Source organism: Fistularia commersonii, chromosome 30 (genome assembly GCF_037954325.1).
Source record: "Fistularia commersonii isolate RoL2024-O1a breed Wild chromosome 30, RoL_Fcom_v1.0, whole genome shotgun sequence".
NCBI lineage: Eukaryota > Metazoa > Chordata > Actinopteri > Syngnathiformes > Fistulariidae > Fistularia > Fistularia commersonii.
The window spans coordinates 1,097,557-1,116,657 of NC_141313.1; the positions used below are offsets into that span (position 1 = coordinate 1,097,557).

The following is a 19,101-nucleotide window of genomic DNA, read 5'->3' on the forward strand; positions in this document are numbered from 1 at the left end:
GGGATGCACAAGTTTGAAAAGGGTCAAAAGTCACCTTTGTATGCCTTTCAGCCCACACTAGCACAGCTGGAGTCAAAGGGCAGACATATTTGCAAAAGAAGCATCAAACATGGGGTGACTCAGACAGAAGACCTTATTTTCCGGGTAATAAAAGGCAGCGGCCACATGACAACGCATCATGCCTTTGAGGGACATTACGAGAAGTTGCAAGTGCTGTTGGGAAGATTGAATAATACTTTGTGCTCCTACAACAAGATCAACAATCACAAGGTTTTTGCAAACATGCCAGTGTCAAAGAAACAGAGAATCTGTTTTTTAATCTGCAAGTAAAATGATGTCCTCGAACTCCAGGGCTATAATAAACAAAAGTCTTTTCACGTATGGAGAATCTATGACATGATTTACACGATACTGTAAATGACAGTGAAGTCTGACTATTGGAAATAAATGAAGTTTTTTGAATTTGAGTATGGGAATGACTACAAGAGAAGTTAAGTTTTAAAGTCCAAAGGCTTTTGTTATTTGTTTTTTTAATCATGGTGAATATAATCTCTTCGAGGTGACATGTTTCTGTCTCAAATCTTTCAATGGCAACTGAACTTTGAGTTTCTTCCAGTGAAGTTGTGGGAAAAAGGATTTCAAGCGGAATTAACTGTGACCTGGATGAATGAAAACCTCCGTAGACATGGTTCTGTCTTACCTAGTAGTTTAAATCATTCGATCCTGCTTCTGGCTGAATAGATTTATGAAGGATCCTCTCTCAGTGAGAGAAAAATGCCAATTCTGAAAAGTGAATCTGGTCATTGTTTGAATTTTGCACTTTCATTTGTACATTTTTGTTTCTTCGTACTCTTCTCATGGAAAGAACTGACATTATTTCAACAAAATGACAAAAAATCTTTGCTCAAAGATTCGTGATAAAGGTATGATAATGATTTTTTTTTTTTTTTAAATGTGCATTACAGGTTGTATTGATCTACTGGTATTAAGAAAAAGTTGGTGCATCAGTCAAGTCAACCCTACTTTAATTCTAGATAAATAATAACACTTTGTAACTTTGTAAAAGTAAATGCAGCCTCAGGGCGACACTGGCCGGTGTTTCCCCAAGCCAGGGTCTCCCAGAGCCGGTCCCAAGCTCGGATAAATGCAGAGGGTTGCGTCAGGAAGGGCATCTGGCATAAAACTTTTCCCCAAACCAAACATGTGAATCAACCATAGTAACCAGATCAAACTGGATCGGTCGAGGACCGGGTTAACAACTACCGCCATTGCTACTGATGACCTACAGGGAACCAGTGAAAACTGGGCTACTGTGGGTCAGAGAAGCAGAGGAGGAAGGCATGTTCGGAAGCAGAGAGAGAGGAGGAAAGGCAAGAGTCTGGGACTGAGAGGAGGGACTTTGAATATTGGGACTATGACAGGAAAAGGTAGAGAGTTGGTGGACATGATGCAGAGAAGGAAGGTGGATATACTGTGTGTCCAGGAGACCAGGTGGGAAGGTAGTAAGGCTAGAAGCTTAGGAGCAGCTTTAAGTTGTACTATTATGGTACTGACAAGAGGAGAAATGGAGTAGGCGTTATCTTGAAAGAGGAGTTCGTAAGGAACGTCCTAGAGGTGAAAAGAATGTCAGATAGACTTATGAGTCTGAAACTGCAAATTGAAGGTGTGATGCTCAATGTTGTTAGTGGCTATGAACCACAGGTGGGATGTGAATCTGAAGAGAAGGAGAAGTTCTGGAATGAGTTAGATGAAGTGATGCAGAATATTCCCAGAAATGAGAGAGTGGTCATTGGTGCAGACTTCAATGGACATGTCGGTGAAGGCAATAGAGGGGATGAAGAAGTGATGGGCAGATTTGGTATCCAGGATAGGAATGCAGAGGGACAGATGGTGGTAGATTTTGCAAAAAGGATGGAAATGGCTGTAGTGAACACCTTTTTCCAGAAAAAACAGGAACATAGGGTAACTTATAAGAGCGGAGGTAGGAGCACGCAGGTAGACTACATCTTGTATAGACGAGGTACCCTGAAAGAGATCAGTGACTGCAAAGTAGTTGTAGGTGAGAGTGTAGCCAGACAGCATAGGATGGTGGTTTGTAGGATGACTCTGGTGACAAGGAAGATGAAGAGGACAAAGGCAGAGCAGAGGACAAAGTGGTGGAAGCTGAAAAACGAGGAGTGTTGCATGGTTTTCAGGGAGGAGTTGAGAAAGGGTCTGGGTGGTCAGGGTGAGCTTCCAGATGATTGGACAACAACAGCTAGTGTTATCAGGGAGACAGGTAGAAGAGTACTTGGTGTGTCATCTGGAAGGAAAGTAGATAAGGAGACTTGGTGGTGGAATGAGGAAGAGCAGGAGTTTATACAGAGAAAGCGGTTAGCGAAGAAGAAGTGGGACGCTGAGAGGACTGAAGAGAACAGACAGAAGCAATGTTCCCTCTAAGCTGCGCAACTGCGAAATTGCGCACTGCTCGCACACTCTCAGCGCACAAGAAAACCCATCCGGCGCAGTGAGCGCACTGCCGATGAATTAGATTTATCACAATTTTTTTCTGTATCATTTTGCTGTGTAACTCAGTGAGTGACAGGTGTCTAGACAATCATATGATACGATGTAATCACGCTACGCAGCCAAACACGGCAATGAGGGTACTTGCGCACGTGTTCTGCCCATACACGCGATATAACAATAATAACGTTGTGGCGGAGTTAAGTGACGCTAATGCTAACATGCTAACACCTTATCATGGCAAAACGAGCTGTGAATGTGATCCGTCTACTCACCAAAACAAAGTAAAAAAAAAATGTGGTTCTTTTAAGTTGGAACGGCTGTCGGAGTACGTGCGCATAGAAGAACCAGCGGTGAAACTGGATGAGATTTTTTTCTTTTTCGTGTGAGAAAGGTTGCTCTGCAAAACATGCAGCGAAGCTAAAGCAGCAAGCGAGTTTTCTGAAGGAATAACATGGACATAATAGAAGGTATGATCCTACGTGTGATTCTGATGTGTGGCCAAAGCGTGCACATCCAATGTTGCTCACAGTGGTCCTCAGTGTGCTCAGCGAGATTGTCGATATGCACAGATATATGAAAAATAAGAGGGAACATTGGACAGGAGTAGAGGGAGTAGCAAGGCAAGGGCAGCAAAGGCAAAACAAAGGGTGTACGATGACTTGTATGCTCGGTTGGATAGAAAGGAGGGTGAGAATGATCTATACAGGTTGGCGAAACAGAGAGATAAAGATGGAAAGGATGTACAACAGGTCCGGGTGATAAAGGACAGAGAGGGAAATGTATTGACAGATGCTAGAAGAGTGATGGGAAGATGGAAAGAGTACTTTGAAGAGCTGATGACTGTGGAAAATAAAAGAGAGGCAAAGGTAGAAGACGTGACTATTGTAGAAACGAATTAGCAGAGATTAGTAAAAGTGAAGTGAGGAAGACATTGAAGAGGATGAAGAGTGGAAAGGCAGTTGATACTTGTGGAAGTGTCTAGGAAAGGCAGCGGTAGATTTTCTGACTAGATTATTCAACAGGATCTTAGAGAGTGAGAAGATGCCTGAAGAATGGAGACACAATGTGATGGTGCCTATTTTTAAGAATAAAGGGGATGTGCAGAATTGTGGCAACTACAGAGGGATAAAGTTGATGAGCCATACAATGAAGTTATGGGAAAGAGTAGTGGAAACTAGACTGAGAGCAGAAGTCAGCATTTGTGAACAGCAGTATGGCTTCATGCCTAGGAAGAGTACTACAGATGCAGTATTTGCATTGAGAATGCTAATAGAGAAGTACAGAGAAGGCCAGAGGGAGCTGCATTGTGTTTTTGTAGACCTACAAAAGACATATGACAGGGTGCCAAGAGAGGAGCTCTGGTATTGTATGAGGAAGTCTGGAGTGGCAGAGAAGTATGTTAGACTGGTGCAGGACATGTATGCTAGCTGTGAGACACTGGTACGGTGTGCTGTAGGGGTAACAGAGAAGTTCAAGGTGGAGGTGGGACTCCATCAGGGATCAGCTCTGAGCCTATCCATCACGCAATTGTGATGGATAGGCTGGCAGATGAGATAAGACAGGAATCTCAAGGGACCATGATGTTTGCAGATGACATTGTGATCTGTAGTGAGAGCAGAGGACAGGTAGAGGAACATCTAGAGAGGTGGAGGTATGCTCTGGAAAGGAGAGGAATGAAAGTTAGTCGCAGCAAGACAGAATATATGTGTGTGAATGAGAGGAACCCGGGTGGAACGGTGAGGCTACAGGGAGTGGAGATCAAGTTGGAGGATTTCGAGTGCTCAGGGTCAACAGCCCAGGGATTGGAGAGTGTGGAAAAGAGGTGAAGAGACGGGTTCAAGCAGGTTGGAACGGGTGGAGAAAAATGTCAGTGGTTTGAAAATATAGAAGGCTATCAGCCAGAATGAAAGGAAAGGTGGAGGAGACAGTGGTGAGGGCAGCCATGCTGTATGGACTAGATACAGTGACAATGACCAAAAGACAGGATGGAGAGGATCAGGAATGAGGCCATCAGAGGGACGACACATGGTAGATGTTTTGGACATAGACTGAGATGGTTACGTCATGAAGAGAGGAGGGATAGTGAGCGAATCGGTGGACGGATGCTGGAATTAGAGCTCCCAGGCAGGAGGATATATAGATACAGATGTGTCCGAGTGATTTATTGATTAGATAATGAATTCATTAAATGGACCAAAGAAACCCGAACACGTCAATAGCTGCGCTTCAGAATGTGGCCACTAGAGGGCGCTAGCGAGCACCCGTACTGGTTGAAACTGGACGCACGGAGGCGGTAGTGAACCGGAAAGACAAAAAAAATACGTTGGGGAAAAAAGTTAACGAAGAAGAGAGGAGGAGAGGAATAAGCCATAGAAGAAGACAGGAGAGGAAAGATGGCAGCCTCCGTGAGAAGCGTCGCCAAGGTGCTGTGCCGCGGCTCACCCCTCGCCCTCCGTCCGGCGCCGCGGCTCCAGGTACTACCGTACACGGAGGCCCCACTTCCGGTTTAGGAGTGAAACACAGGAAGCTAGCTTCCGGCTTAGCTTTGATACGGACATTTATTATAACTTGGAATAAACGTCCTACTTTAAATTCATATCTGAAATGGTGCGATTTAGTACTTATAACCATCGTATTTACTGTACTACTTCTACCTTGTGTTCCTAATAACGAACAGTATGGCTGTGACTGCCGGCTTCCGTCCTCATGACAGTCATGTTTGGGTAACAGCCTGCTAGCATCTGGTGCTAATGTGTCATCAAGATTGACACATTCCTGGGAATAACTTTCAAGTTCTTGACTGACATTCATTTATTCATCTAATTCGAGCAACATTCTGGGCCGCTTGTCCATCAATCACAGGGCCTGATATTTAATTTATCTTCTGGTTCATCCATGATGGGTTAGATCAGTGTTTCCCAACCTTTTTTGAGCCACGGCACATGTTTTACATTGGAAAAATCACACGACACACCTCCAAATAAATATGTCAAAAAACAGTTTTTAACGAATTAGAATGAAACCGTAGTCTCAATTTACTTAGTGTGAAATCTAATATATCTAATATCTGTAGATTCGTCAAGTTGCAATGCAAATTTCCCACTGATGTGCAACTTTTTCAGAACACTTTTCTGCAATGTCCGAAGACATGTCATCAATAAGTCTGAAAATGGTATTATTTGAGAGAACTGGCTATTTCTTTATCAACGCCAGAGCCGAGCATTTCTTCTACAATGATTTTGCCGGCAGGTAGTATTAATGTGTGGCTGTTTTGATTTAGAGACGAGTTCAGCAACTTTATAGCGGCTTTCACTGCTTTCTCACTCGTCTTGGTAGTTTTCAACAACGCTGCTTGTTTGTTTACGCAGATACAAGTACTTTTTATTTTAAAAATGTATCACGCAAAGCGTCACTAATCCCTCTGATACACAGACGCACAGGTTCATTCACTACCCGTTGCCATGGAATGGACACGCTGCCCACATAGACATAGGAAGACACATTATTTACGTTGGATAAATAATTCTCGGACCGATCAGGTGAAAGTGGGCATTTTCCCACGGCACACCTGATGATCTCTCTCGGCACAGTGGTTGGGAAACACTGGGTTAGACCATGATCTGCTCAACAACAACACTTCGACACACATGGAACCGGGAATTGTTTGCTTCCCAGGATGATGGTTCTATGGACATACAACCGTTTACACGTCTGGGTGGAAGCCTGGAGAACCCGGAGGAAACCACGGGTCTATCATGCAAACAAGCTCTTTCGCTCGTAGGCAGCCGCCGCTCGCCAATGTAACTGTAAACTCTGTGCTCTTCAGGTGTGTCTCCAGCGGCTGGCGGTCAGAAGTGTCCCCGTCGTCCCCGTCGTCCCCGCCTGGAGCCCTCAGAGACGCTCCTTCTGCTCAGCCGAGTCCCTGCTGGACGCAGACGCCTCCCGGGCGGCAGAGACTCTGTCTCGGTACAAGGATCGACCCTGGGAATACCTGGAGAGCGAAGGTATCCCGAGCGGCTATTCTGAGCCTCTTTGCTAGTTTGGATTCCTGACGATGTCCCCTCTGCAGAATACGTAGAGCGATACGGGACCGAACCGGTGTGGACGGGTTACAGGAGGAACCACAAAGGAGGGATCCCCCCCCAGAAGACACACAAGACATGCATAGCAAGTGTTTCTTCCGGTGTTGGATTGTGATCGCTCCATATAAGCTGACAGCTGTCTCTAAACATTGCTTCTGCTTCTTAGAGAGGAGACAAGATCTGCGGAAACCCTTGTCCCATCTGCCGAGACCAAAACATCATCATCCATTATCAGGTAATGGCAGAAATTTCACAATACGACGACATTTGTCATCTAAGTAGCTTTTGAAGGAGTTACGTAGAACCTCCGTACTCCCGTATTCTGGTAGAAATCTTCTTGTCGTGGCAACTGGTCTTGAAGACGTGCAACCCCACATTCCAGAGGCTCCCTCGGGTCTCATGGCCTGTGGGGAGGTTCTGAATTTTAATCGCCATGACAAGAAGATCTCCAAAAGTTGTTGGTAACATAATTAAGAAATGGTTTCCGAGCCGTGCGTTGATGCGGCGTCTCGTCTCCTCTGGTAGAACGTGAAGCTGCTGCAGCAGTTCGTCAGCCCTCACACCATGATGGTGTACGATCCCACTCGGACCGGTAGGTGCCCGTGTCTCCCCCATAGTAGGGTGTGAACCCCGCGGAGATCCGGGGTCGTCCAGGTGACCGACGTCGCCATTTGTTCCCAGGTGTGTGCATGAAGCAGCAGAAGAAGCTGAACGAGGCCGTCAATACAGCAAGAGACCACGGTACGTTCTGCTGGAGTCTAACTACGTAGAGCTACAAGGGTTTTCAAACTTTGGGGTGACAAATATAGAATTACATTTTCAGAGTCCCAAACTTTGACGGCCGAACCAATGCTAAACCAGTTAGCGACTTAGAAACAGTGAAACGCTCGCCTCTGCTCAGGAACACAAGTGTCATCAACGGAAATGTAATTTCGAACCAAAAGTACTTTTGAAATTTCAGATTCAATGGAACAACATCCTTAGACACATTTAAGACATAATTTGGTTCTTGCCAAACCAATCTGCACCCAGTTCCCTCCCTGTGAGCGTCAACACTTCCGTGGATTACACTTCACTCAAACACCATCTGCCGCTGTTATCGTGCAAATCGGACACTTATCTTCAGAAGTCCCGTCAGTCATCGATTCTTGACGTGTTGCAGGTTTGCTGCCGTTCCAGATCCCACGAGTGGACTTTCAGGGAGAGGACTACTCCAACTGCCACGATGCGGTGGGCTGCACCGCCCCCTCCCCGTCCCTGACCTCTGGGGAGAGCTGGTACACGTGGTACGGAGCGCTAACGCCTGACCAGGAGGAAGTGGCTAAAGTGAAGAAAATCTACAAGAATTACCTGAAGTAGAGCTCAACGCGCACTGCTAACCAAACCTTTTACTCCCCAAATCCTGCGAATAAAATGCAAAATGCCAAGTTTGAAAAACAGACTTTATTTTTCAGCTTGAGAGCATAATTCAATATCTTCTATATTTATAGAAAGGGATGGTATCATTGGATGTGTTTGACTCATGATTGCAGTCTCAGTCCATCGCGCACGCGGGCCGTTCTGGATCACGTTCCGGATCACGGGTTGACCTTGTTGACCATGGTTTCTCCCAGAGCCTCGAGCACTTCCCGCTTGTAGTCGTCAAAGTCTCCGTCGATCTGGTTGATGGAGAAGTCCTCCACCACCCACAGCTGGCACTGGGTCTCGGTGATGAGCCGAGCGTCGTGACTCACGATGATCACGGCTGGGGATGAAGAGGCTAGCGGTTAGCTTGCTGCGGGAAACGTCGGGCGCTTCAAATCAGGGTTTCTGATAATCTCAGTATTTTCGCGAATCGCTCGTCCCATGGGTTTGCTCCGACGGGCCAAAGGTTCCACGTATTTGAAGGGACCAGACAAGGTCGGGTTCTTCAATGCCTCTTTCCACTCACCTCCCTTGTATTCGTTGATGGCCTCGGATAAAGCGTCGATGGACTCGATGTCCAGGTTGTTGGTGGGCTCATCCTGCAAGATACAAGTGAACGGCTCAGGTCGGGGAAGCACGGCCGGGTTTAGATGAACTTTATTGATCCCCATAGGGGAAATTCTTTTTTCACAGCAGCATAAGTGTCAATAAATAGGAATAGAAAATAGCAAAAGAAATTAGAATGGCGGCAGAGAGAACAACAACGTTGGGTGACATCAGTGCGTCTCACCAGGATCAGGACATCTGGCTGACGACAGGAGAGTTCGGCGAACACGACTCTGGCCTTCTGACCACCTGAGGGACGAGCACAGCGTGGTCTTCAGGACAGGGAGCTACACCTATGAGCGCCGAGGAACATGGCCTGACGGGAGCGACAAATTTTCCGTGGTAGACGGCGCTCCGCGTACGAACCCGACAGCTTGGAGATCTGGATGGTGTGCGCGTGGCTCTCCAGGCCGAAGCGTCCCAGACACTTCCTGCCGTCTTGGTAGGGCAGGTTGAAGTTCCTCATCAGGTACTCGGTGGCGGTCTCCTCCATGTTGAGCTGGTCGGCGTACTGCTGGTTGAAGAAGCCCACTTTCTGCCACAAAGATTCCACACACAGTCAGTCCTCAGAAGCCGCCCAATAAATCCACCGATGTGACGGCGCCCTGGATCTGCTTACCAAACGATGGTTCTTCCTCATTTCACCTTTAGTCTGGAAAACAAAGAAGTCCACATTGGTCCGGTGACATTCAGGAGGACAGTTTCGGTGCATCCCGGCGTTGCATACATACAGGGTTTATTTTCCCGGTGAGCAGCAGCAGCAGGGTGCTTTTCCCCACGCCGTTGGGTCCAACTATACAAACTGCAGGGGGAGGTGAACATCTAGTCAGAAGTGAACATGCGTGAAAAGCTCGGCTGGATCAGCGTGAGAAGTGAGACGTGGCTGTGACTCACTCCTGGAGTCCATGTCGATTCCGAAGTCTACGTTCTTGAAGAGAGGTTTGTGGCTGTCGTAGCTGAAGTCCACACCTGGGTGAGGACAGAGGGAAGCGGCTGAAGGCGGCGGCACGGAGCGTTTTCACCGAGTGCGAGGGAATATCGGGTTTGATCCGGCTTTCTGAGGTCACCGCCGTTTACAAATCAGCTTTTCCATCAACCCCAAGTCTGTCGGAACTTCAGGCAGCGTAGGAGCGAACACCTCCAAACACCGCCGTTCATCGACTCTACGGATTTAAGGAGCTTCCAAAGGCCGCTCAATAACCGACCTTCTTTCCTCAAAGGTGTTTCCATTTCAGACATTGTGGACTTTTCCCACTTCCACTGCGTTCATCTATTTTTATCCATCGCCTTCAATACCTTTCCCCATTTCCAAACACGTTCCTTTACTGGTAGAAAGCAGATTTTAGTTTGAAAAGTCTGGTCTAAAATATCCCGACAGGTGGGTTATCAACCTCCGGCAAGAGATGAATGAAGCTTGAAGGAGAAGTCATGACGGTTTTCTGTCCCGGAGGACGGAGACTCACTGTGGAGGCCCAGGATGGGGGGCGACAGCGGGGGAGGGTCGGGGAAGGTGAACTTGACGGTGTATTCTTTTGGCCTCTTCAGGAGCTCCGTGGCCTCCTGGCTCTCCTCCTCCTGACCTCCCTTCTTCTTGCCCTTCTGCTGCTTCCTGGTCAGGGCTTCCTTCGTCTGCTTCTCCTGCGGGGACACGTTCGCGTGAGTTCGGCCTCAAATGTTAAAGGGAGATGAATCCAATGTCCGTCCGGGTTTTATGAGGCCGGCCAACATCTAGTTCTCATCATTGGCTACAATCAAACATCGTATCTGCAGACGATACTTGCGTGCATATAATTTTCAAACTATTGCTTCAATCACTACATTTGAAATGAAAAATTGAAAAAAAAAAAAAAAAAAGGACACACTTGTCTTTAGCTGCAAGTGTCCATTTGTGACATGAGACATTTTTACAGAAAGATAATTTAACTTTTAATTAAATACGTACCATAGGTTTTTTTCCCCCCCCCCTAAACAGTGTGTGTAACACGTCAGGTTGAAAAAACTAAAAAATACTGCGGCCTACCAGGAAAAGTCATTGATTGCTCTGTTCGTCTTTATCCTGCCACTAAACACACCGACGTTGTTGTCTTTCGTGTGGGAGTTAAAGAAAAGTCCTCCGTTTCACACGCTTAAGTCTCTTTAGGTGTCGCTCTCAATGTCCCGTGTGTGAACCACACGCGTGTTCTGCACCGTCTACGTGAAACTCATAAATGAACCATCACCGTTTAAGCGGCAGCGTTCAAAGCGTGTGAAAAAAGTAGCGGCTAACGGTCCGTAAATTCCGGTACATGCAGGAATCGTCCGCGGGTCCGATCATTGGGACGATCTCCGTCCTACTCACAGCCTGCTTGGTGGACTTCCCGCCGGCCTTCAGCTCCTTGAGCTTCTTCTCCTGCTTGTCGTACTGTTTCTGCAGTTCTTTCTGCTTCTGCACGTACATCTTCTTGAAGGTCACTGGAAAGAGAGAAGAGAGGATGCTCCAGAAAGCGAGGCCTCCAGGGTCTCTCTGGAGTCACTGCCAGGACGCTTACGGTAGTTTCCTCTGTAATAGTAGAGCTTCTGGTTGTCCAAGTGGATGATGTCCGTACACACGTCGTCCAGGAAACTTTGGTCGTGAGACACGATGAGGAGGGTCTTCTTCCAGCCCTGAAGGTAGCTGAGGAACAACAAATGCACGAGGCTTTAAGAACGTGGAGAAAATCCCTCGCGGGGTAACACACCATGGAGGCAGGCAGATGTTTCACTGCGTCCTGGATGCTCTCCTCTATGCCTCCGTACTTGTTGAGCCAGATGACGGCGTTCAGGTCGAGGTGGTTGGTGGGTTCGTCCAGCATCAGCAGCGTGGGCTCCATGAACAGAGCTCTGTGGTGAGACACCTGAGAGTCAGCGTGGAGCTTCAGGGTGCAGGACCAGGGGGGAGGAGGAGGAGGAGGAGGAGGAGGGCTTCACCTGGCAAGGGAGACTCTCATCCTCCAACCTCCAGAGAACCTTTTGGTGGGTCTGTTCTGCATCTCCGGGGTAAAAGACAGACCAGCCAAGATCCTGCGGGCCTTGGCTTCGGCCGCCGCCGCTCCGATGACCCTCAGCTCTTCGTAGACCTTCTCCAGCCTCTCGGCCACGCTGTCCTCTCCCTTCTCCAGCCGGGCCTGCAGCTGCCTCTCCTCCTCCAGGAGCTTCAGACGCCGAGTGTCGGCCTTCAGCACAGCTTGCACTGCCGGTGTGTCGTCAGCCACCACCTCTGCAAACACCCATTGGACAGAGTGAGACAGGCACACACACACACACACACACACACACACACACACACACACACACAGTGACTCACCCTGTTCACACAGCAGCACGTCAATATTCGGGGGGATACTGAGAGCTCTGTTAGCGATGTGCTTCAGTAATGTGGTTTTTCCTTTCCTAGGAGACGAATCAGAGATCAGGTCAGTCACATGCAAATAATTAAAAAACAACATTGTTGTGAGCGGGAATTCATAGCAGGTTTCGCCGCCGTTTACCCGTTCGGTCCGACCAAACCGTATCTTCTCCCCGCCACGATCAGAAGGTCGGCGTTGACGAAGAGTTCCTTCCCGTGAGCGGAGATGCTGAACCTCTCCAGCTGTAGAACACACATTTCAGGCAGGGGGTGAAACGTCCCAACGTTTTGTCAGGCGGCGCCGTCGGCGGCGGGAGAAGACCGAGAGCTAACCTTGATGTCGGAGGCGTTCTCCAGCATGGCCTGTCTGGAGGACATTTCAGCCTGGGAGATGGAGAAATCGCCCTCCAGGGCGTTCTGTGCACGGACGCTGGCCACCTGGCGCTCGTACTCCATCTGCGATCACATGTTCAGTCAGAAATCGGCCTGAGGTGTCGGTGTCTTCAGATAGCAAGAGCGGGGAGGGATTACTTGTTTCTTCTTCTTCTTCTTCTCCTTTTTGCTCAGGTTGGCAAAGGGGTCGTCCTGCTTCTTGGCCTGCTCGGCAATCACGTCCTCGGCGCTCTGACGGGCGGAGAACTCCGTTATCTCACCCATTAACCACCGCGTGGACGCCACCGACACCCCGGGCCGGAAACATACCATCATCATGTCACCGTCGCTGTTGTTCTCCTCTTCCTCCTCCTCCTCCTCCTCGTTGTCTTCATCGTCTTCCTCGCTGGCTTTCTGTGCAAACAGATCCATCCATATATATATATAATCTCCATCCATTAGGACAAAAGCATGCAGAGGACCAGCCATGAAGGCCCACCAGATGTTCTGAAGGATCTTCACGCAGCCGTTTAAGCTGGAAACTTTTGGGCAAAACCTTCGGGAACTAAAACATCCACAGGGGAAATATCAGACCTTCGCACCGTCTCAATGCCCATGAAGCCGTGGTGCTCCGGAAGGAACCGAGCCTCTGAGATACAGACCATAATGGGGGAGGAGGCGTTTCCAAAACCTTGTTCTGAGATACTGAGGGAGCTGTGAAGGTGCTGGCGTTCGGTGCACGTACACACTCTGTGCACGTACACACTCGCCGTCGGTCCGTCGGCAAGCGGCTGCACTCACCTTGGACGCCTTGGTCTCGGGCTTTTTAGCTTTCTTGGAATCCTTTTCTGGAACGTCGTTCTTCTCCGCCTCCTCGGGCTCATCCTGACAGATTCACAGACGACAATGTCTCGTTATGGAAGCTCCGTATCTGGGGAATGTGTGTGTGGTTCAGGAGAAGACCTGGTGACCTGGAACAGCTTGGCGTGAGAAGTCAACAGACAACTAGTGACCAGGATAACTGAGAGAAAGAGGAGACACGTCTTCTGACACCCACCTTTGTCTTCCTGGGCTTTGACTTGTCCTTCTTTTTGCCCGTGTCAACATCCTGCAACACACACACACACACACAAGCACAGAAACACCAGATTTAGAAGAAAAGGTAACAAACTTCTCCAGGCGTCCATTCTACATATATCTGTGCTGGATTTAAACAGCCCAGGGTTTTGTGACGGAAAACTGTCCCAGGGAGAGAAAGGCACTATTGATGCAAAAACAAAGATTAGTAGTTCGAGCTTTCCTGTTTCTGTCATCCTGAATAAACATTACAGCACTGTTCAAGAAGAAAATAAGTAAAATGCACTAAAAGTATCCAATATAACTTTACTTGTCGTATTAAAAAGGCACAATTGGTGTTTCCTTCTGATTGAATTAAATGACACTTTGGCTCAAAGAGCAGATGTGGACAGGTTGAAACAAAACAAACAAAACTACAGATTGAAAAAACAGAAGATATTACAATTCCATGTTGGTGAATTAACAATAACACAATGAGGCTAGAAATCTCATGTTTGATAACATGAGAATTCATATTATCATTTCATCTGACAGCAGCAACATTAAATATCATTTTCTTCATGAGATCATCAACTGAGATGAGTTTTGAAGCCACCAAGGAACATAATATGGATAAATATACATATCATGGCACATCTTGACTTGAAGTTCAGACAGAAAAGGTTGATAAAGGCTTCTTCTGGAAGCAGAGGGTTCGAGCTGAGCTGACAGGACGGACCTCCGGCTGGAACACCAGCCGCTCAAACTGCTCATTCAGCACCGGTGCTGCTGTTGCGGTCGAACTATGCGATGTTGTCATGACAACACGGGTCGGAGAAAGGCCTTGTTGAAAACTCGGTGAGCGCTCGCATTTGAATAATTCTCCGGTTTGAGGCGGAGGAGCAGGAAAGCCCTCCAGAAAGTTTTCATGCTATACAGTAAACCCTTGTTTTTCGCGGGGGTTACGTTCCAAAAAGAACCCGTGATAGGCAAAATTATTATACAATTAAATACTCTATTATACATTGAAAAGAAAGAACAAACCATTTTACAGGCTCAATCATTTGTTTCACAAATAAAAGTACTGTACTTTAGAAACGTTTTTTTCAACATATAACTTCTGTACTGTACTGTCAAATAATAATTTTAATCATCAATGTGAACAGAAGGCTTCAAATTGTGGAGATTAGCTCCGCCCACCGTGACCCGAGGAATTGGATTAAACGGGAGAAAATTAAAAATCATTACGAAAAAAATTGCGGACAGTTGCAACCCTTTTTGCATCCTTATTAAAACTTATCGCTGCTGTCGTCCTTCTGTTTTTTTCTTCCTTCTTTACAGAACGAACAGAAGATTCATTCATTCCGTAATGCCGACCTGCAGCCGCATAGCTTTTAGCTTCCCTTAGCATGTCCAGAAGTTTAACTTTATCTGCCATAGATAGCATCTTCCGCTGCCTTTTGGGCCCTTTTGTCGCTCCAGAGCGTTTTGTCAACATTATGGGTTTTAGAGAAACTCGAAATTGCGAGAGAATTTGCACGTACGTCATGTAAATTTGTCAAGCTGTTTTACGTACGTGTACATATTAAACTGCAACGTTATTGATAGAGAGAAGAAGCGGAGTGACTTTTAGCCAATCAGAATGCAGAACACGATGCACCATGCAAATCCGTGAAGCAGCGAAACCGTGTTATAGCGAGGGATCGCTGTATTTTATCAAGGAAAAACCAAGGGAACAAGGCTGCATACTTATACAGAGATTTTAAAAACATTTTACATATCCCGGGGCGAGGCTGATGTTGAATATGATGTTGATTACGTCACAAGAGGGTGCTGTGGGTTTGGCTTCACAGGACAACCATGCAGGCTGAGCAGGATACTGTCATTTCTGGACTATAAGATTACTTTTTCCACACGCTTTGAACACGGCAGCTTACACACGGATGCGGCTAATATAAGGATTTTCTTGGGCTAACAAGCTTCACGTCGCAAAAACATTTAGCCTGGTCACATCAGACCGATGAAATGAGTGTGAAATTCTGAGGATGTTCAATTCCGACAGCGAAGGAGACAACTTTTAACAGTTTTAGTGCGCAGGAGGAAGACTGAGACAGCGGTCAGCTGGAGCAGGACAAAGCGGGGATAAAAAAATGGATGGATGTAGGATGAACTTTTCCCTGTCTTATTTATCATCCACCTTTTTAAGACCTTAAAACACTTTATAGCCTTGACTTTGACACTTTATAGTTTTATTTGTATTTATTGTCCCCCCCCCCCCCCCTTTTTTTTTTACTGTTTATACAATTTCCTACTATTATTTCTTATTGTTATGTTTTACTTGAAACTCTGGCACAACAATTTCCTTCGGGATGAATAAAGTTGTTCTTATTCTTATTCCTATTTATTCTTTTCATCAGCCGTGTTACAGCCACTGTTCGGAAAAAAAAGCATTTCCGGTACGTATTTGTGGATGTTACCGGTATATATTTAGTTAAAAGTGTAAATATCTCATGTTACAACGCTGACACCTGTGGCTTATACACAAGTGCGACCTATATATGTACACATACATTTATTTAGTTATTTCTATTCAGGTGCGCCCAATAGTCTGGAAATGACGGTACCTTTTTCTCTGGTTTCTCCTCTTCCGAATCCTCCTCTTCACTCTGGCTCTGAATGAGGGCGGCGAAGCTGTTCACCCCCTGAGAGACACGAAGAGGTGTCATGTTTGAGTGACGGGAGTCACGGTGTGTGTGTGTGTGTGTGTGTGTGTGTGTGTGTGTGTGTGTAGGGGGGGGGGGAATGTGCCGGAATAAAGTGGGACCAACAAACCTTGGTCTTCTTCGTTCCTTTGCTCGGGGCGACAACTGTGAAAGAAGTCAAGGTCAGTGAGTGACAAAGCAGGCACAAATGTTTAAGATAAGACTCTTTATTAAATCCAGACTTTTCCTACCAGGCTCCTCCTCCTCCTCGTCACTCTCCAGCATGGAGAGTTTCTTCAGCTTTAGCATCACGTCCTCATCGTCCTCATCTGCGTCGCCACCTTTTGCTTTCCGCCGGTCCTTCTTCTTTTTGTTGGGCTGGATGGAAACGATGACAAGACGAAATGTCACAAGCGTTCACCGCCTTGTGGATCTGTGATAGACTCAGAACCAGGCAGGGCTAAAAACACTAAAGTGGGATTTGGATTTATGTACCTGAGTGTCTCTGCTAGGATAACATATCTTAATAAGAAAATATAATAGCCATTGTTTACACAATAATCAGAGAAATATAACCAAGCCAAATCCAAGCATATAAAATCAGTTTAATAAGCTTTAAGAAGACAAATTTATAATCTTTCACCTGTTTTCCTTGCGTGTCTTTCACAACGACCTCCTCTTCCTTCTCAGGTTTGGCATCAGTGGCGATTTCCTCAAAGAACTAAGAAAAAAACAAATGGTGCCAGTTAGATGACGTGCACCTGCAGACACAGCGGCCGACAACAGGGTCATCACAGGGTTGGTACTCACACTCTTCTTGCCCTTCTTGTCTTTTTTTCCCTTCTTCACAGTTTTTTCTGCTGAAATAAACCAGAATCAAAATATAAGTTCTGTGTGAAAATGAAAGCAGGAGAGCGCTTCGCCTCCTTTGACCTTCTGGGTGGCCACGGCCAATCAACGGTCCTCATATAACCCACAACTAATCACCATCTAACTTCATGGCCGCCTTCATCCACAGAAATCAGGAGAGCACATTATACTTGCATGTAACAGGAAAGATCAAACCCTACTTGAATTAAATGTTGGACAAATGTCTTCAAAGCATCTCCTGATTGCAGATGTGAGTAGAATTTTTGCAAAAGGGAAACATCTAGCAGTAGTAAAAAAAAATCAGAAAAATTAACCATGTTTTTTTTTTTTAGAGTTGGGTTTTAGTCAGAAAATGACACCTTGTGGAACAAAGCAGCTTTATCAACACAGGAATCCTGACTTTCTTTAGCTTATATTCAGGATGCCTGATCTATTCTACCTCCATAGGTTAGACATAATCTATGTTACACTCTGATCTACAGTTCCCTTGTATACGGTCTTTCATTCTATACTGAGCTGGAAACCAAACGTGGTCTTCCTGCACAGCTGGTGCTCTGCAATGGCAATAAAGGCCTATTTATTATTCTGTGAATGAGCATTCCCCAATCCTAAAGATTCAGCATTTCAACCTGACAATGCTTCTCCCCACACGTACTTCAATGCTTATACTTCTCACACCCGGTGAAAAACAACACAGGACGGGGAATGAATACAAAAGTCTTTGAAAGTGAGATAGGAGTTCACGAATTGCACTTGCATTGCATCACTTTGAAAAGCTAATGTTAGCTTACAGTGCTATGTGTCAGAGGGCAGAAAGCACCAACCTGGCAGGGATTGTTACTTTAAAAATAAATGACATCGCAGGGAAAACAGAAAGTTCGAGTAGGAAGTCTTGGGATGATGACAGAGATTAAATCTGGTGATCATTTTTATGCCCCCACTTTTCAGTCGTATAACTCTTTTGTGACTAGCTCTAGCAACAAAGTTGACCTGAAACCAGTGGCATTTGCTAACATCATTCGTATTTTGATGTTTTGATTAGCATTGAAGGCCCCATCTGACATCGGAACAAACAGAATTAAATGTAAAAAAAAAAATTAAAGCGCTGCCCGTATCGTTCTTAATGCAAATGACCCAAATTACATTTGGAATCATTTAAATGCGTTTACTTGTTTATGACAGGATACACCAGCTATCAATCAGAGGTGCGACCTTAAAATTTGTGTTTTTTCAATAGAGATTTCGCATCAGCTACTGCTAGCAACACTAATGCTAACTATTAACGCTATACAGTCGAATTACCGACAAACTTGTCACTGACCTGCAGCTGGAGCGACTTCATCGTCCACCCACTCTGCTTCTCCCTTCGCTTTCTTTGGCATTTTGTTTCTGAGGGTTTGTGAAACTATTATTGCTAGATGGGCGCCCACAGTACATATGTCATGCGGCCCAACGGTGAGACGATGCGGATGCCGGGTGAGCGAGAAAGTTTATTCTCGCGACATTTTCCGTTGTTTTCTTAGACTTCCGGTATCGCAGCGCCCTCTGCTGGTGAAAGGTAGAACTGCAGCTAGTTTTTATCATCTGATCAGACTGGATCTTGACATCTTGGGGATTTTTGGGGGGGCAGAATCGAAATTAAATAGCCGTTTATTCATTCTCTTCGCTTCAGTTGCTCCAGGCACTTTATATTGCACATCCTAGGCATCGCTCCCTTACCCTCTGAGAGTCAGTTGTTGCCTCTGTTTCATGACCTCCAGTTCTCTTCTCTTTGGGGGGGGGGGGGGGGGGGGGGGTAATATTTTCTATCCCTAAGGACTTTACTCATCATCTATGATTTCTAAGGGCAATCTTGCTTCGATGTATGTTGGCTGGTTGGTCACTGAGGAGCTCGTCATGGCTCACCCTTGCCCTGGCATGCATCACTTGCAGAGACCACTTGCAGATGTCGGAACACTAACCAAGGAGCTGCTTTTCTTTGTTGGCACAGATGAGGGGTTACTACCGTCTTAGATTCCCATTGCCTTTTGCCATATAAAGAGACAGAGAGGGAGGGAAAGAGAAACAAAGAGATTGTTAGTTACGAGGCCATGAAACATGCTGTGGTACATGATGCATGTAGCAATCACTTGTTGAT

General features: G+C 46.3%; 2 protein-coding genes across 3 annotated transcripts; one reads left to right on the forward strand and one right to left on the reverse strand.

The window, feature by feature from the left end:
* Positions 1–4,817: 4,817 nt before the first annotated feature.
* On the forward strand, positions 4,818–8,016 carry mrps18b (mitochondrial ribosomal protein S18B). Its single transcript, XM_086178319.1, has 7 exons — positions 4,818–4,982; positions 6,335–6,512; positions 6,578–6,675; positions 6,757–6,825; positions 7,116–7,182; positions 7,272–7,331; positions 7,753–8,016. The coding sequence occupies exons 1-7, from the start codon at positions 4,902–4,904 to the stop codon at positions 7,947–7,949; spliced, it is 750 nt and encodes a 249-aa protein (XP_086034445.1). The 5' UTR covers positions 4,818–4,901; the 3' UTR covers positions 7,950–8,016.
* Position 8,017: 1 nt separating this feature from the next.
* abcf1 (ATP-binding cassette, sub-family F (GCN20), member 1) lies at positions 8,018–18,452 on the reverse strand. 2 transcript variants are annotated; one of them, XM_086178316.1, is made up of 25 exons: positions 18,286–18,452; positions 16,905–16,951; positions 16,738–16,815; positions 16,346–16,472; positions 16,225–16,259; positions 16,017–16,094; positions 13,394–13,444; positions 13,138–13,221; positions 12,667–12,750; positions 12,496–12,588; positions 12,298–12,420; positions 12,107–12,207; positions 11,923–12,008; positions 11,547–11,835; positions 11,376–11,459; positions 11,129–11,253; positions 10,939–11,051; positions 10,064–10,238; positions 9,495–9,569; positions 9,332–9,402; positions 9,220–9,252; positions 8,967–9,135; positions 8,785–8,849; positions 8,521–8,593; positions 8,018–8,334 (listed from the first exon to the last, which is right to left on the reverse strand). In XM_086178316.1, the coding sequence occupies exons 1-25, from the start codon at positions 18,344–18,346 to the stop codon at positions 8,168–8,170; spliced, it is 2,487 nt and encodes an 828-aa protein (XP_086034442.1). In that variant the 5' UTR covers positions 18,347–18,452; the 3' UTR covers positions 8,018–8,167. The 2 variants fall into 2 exon arrangements, with proteins under 2 accessions (XP_086034442.1, XP_086034441.1); XM_086178315.1 differs by having other exon boundaries at positions 16,905–16,954; positions 18,286–18,451.
* Between the last annotated feature and the right edge of the window lie 649 nt (positions 18,453–19,101).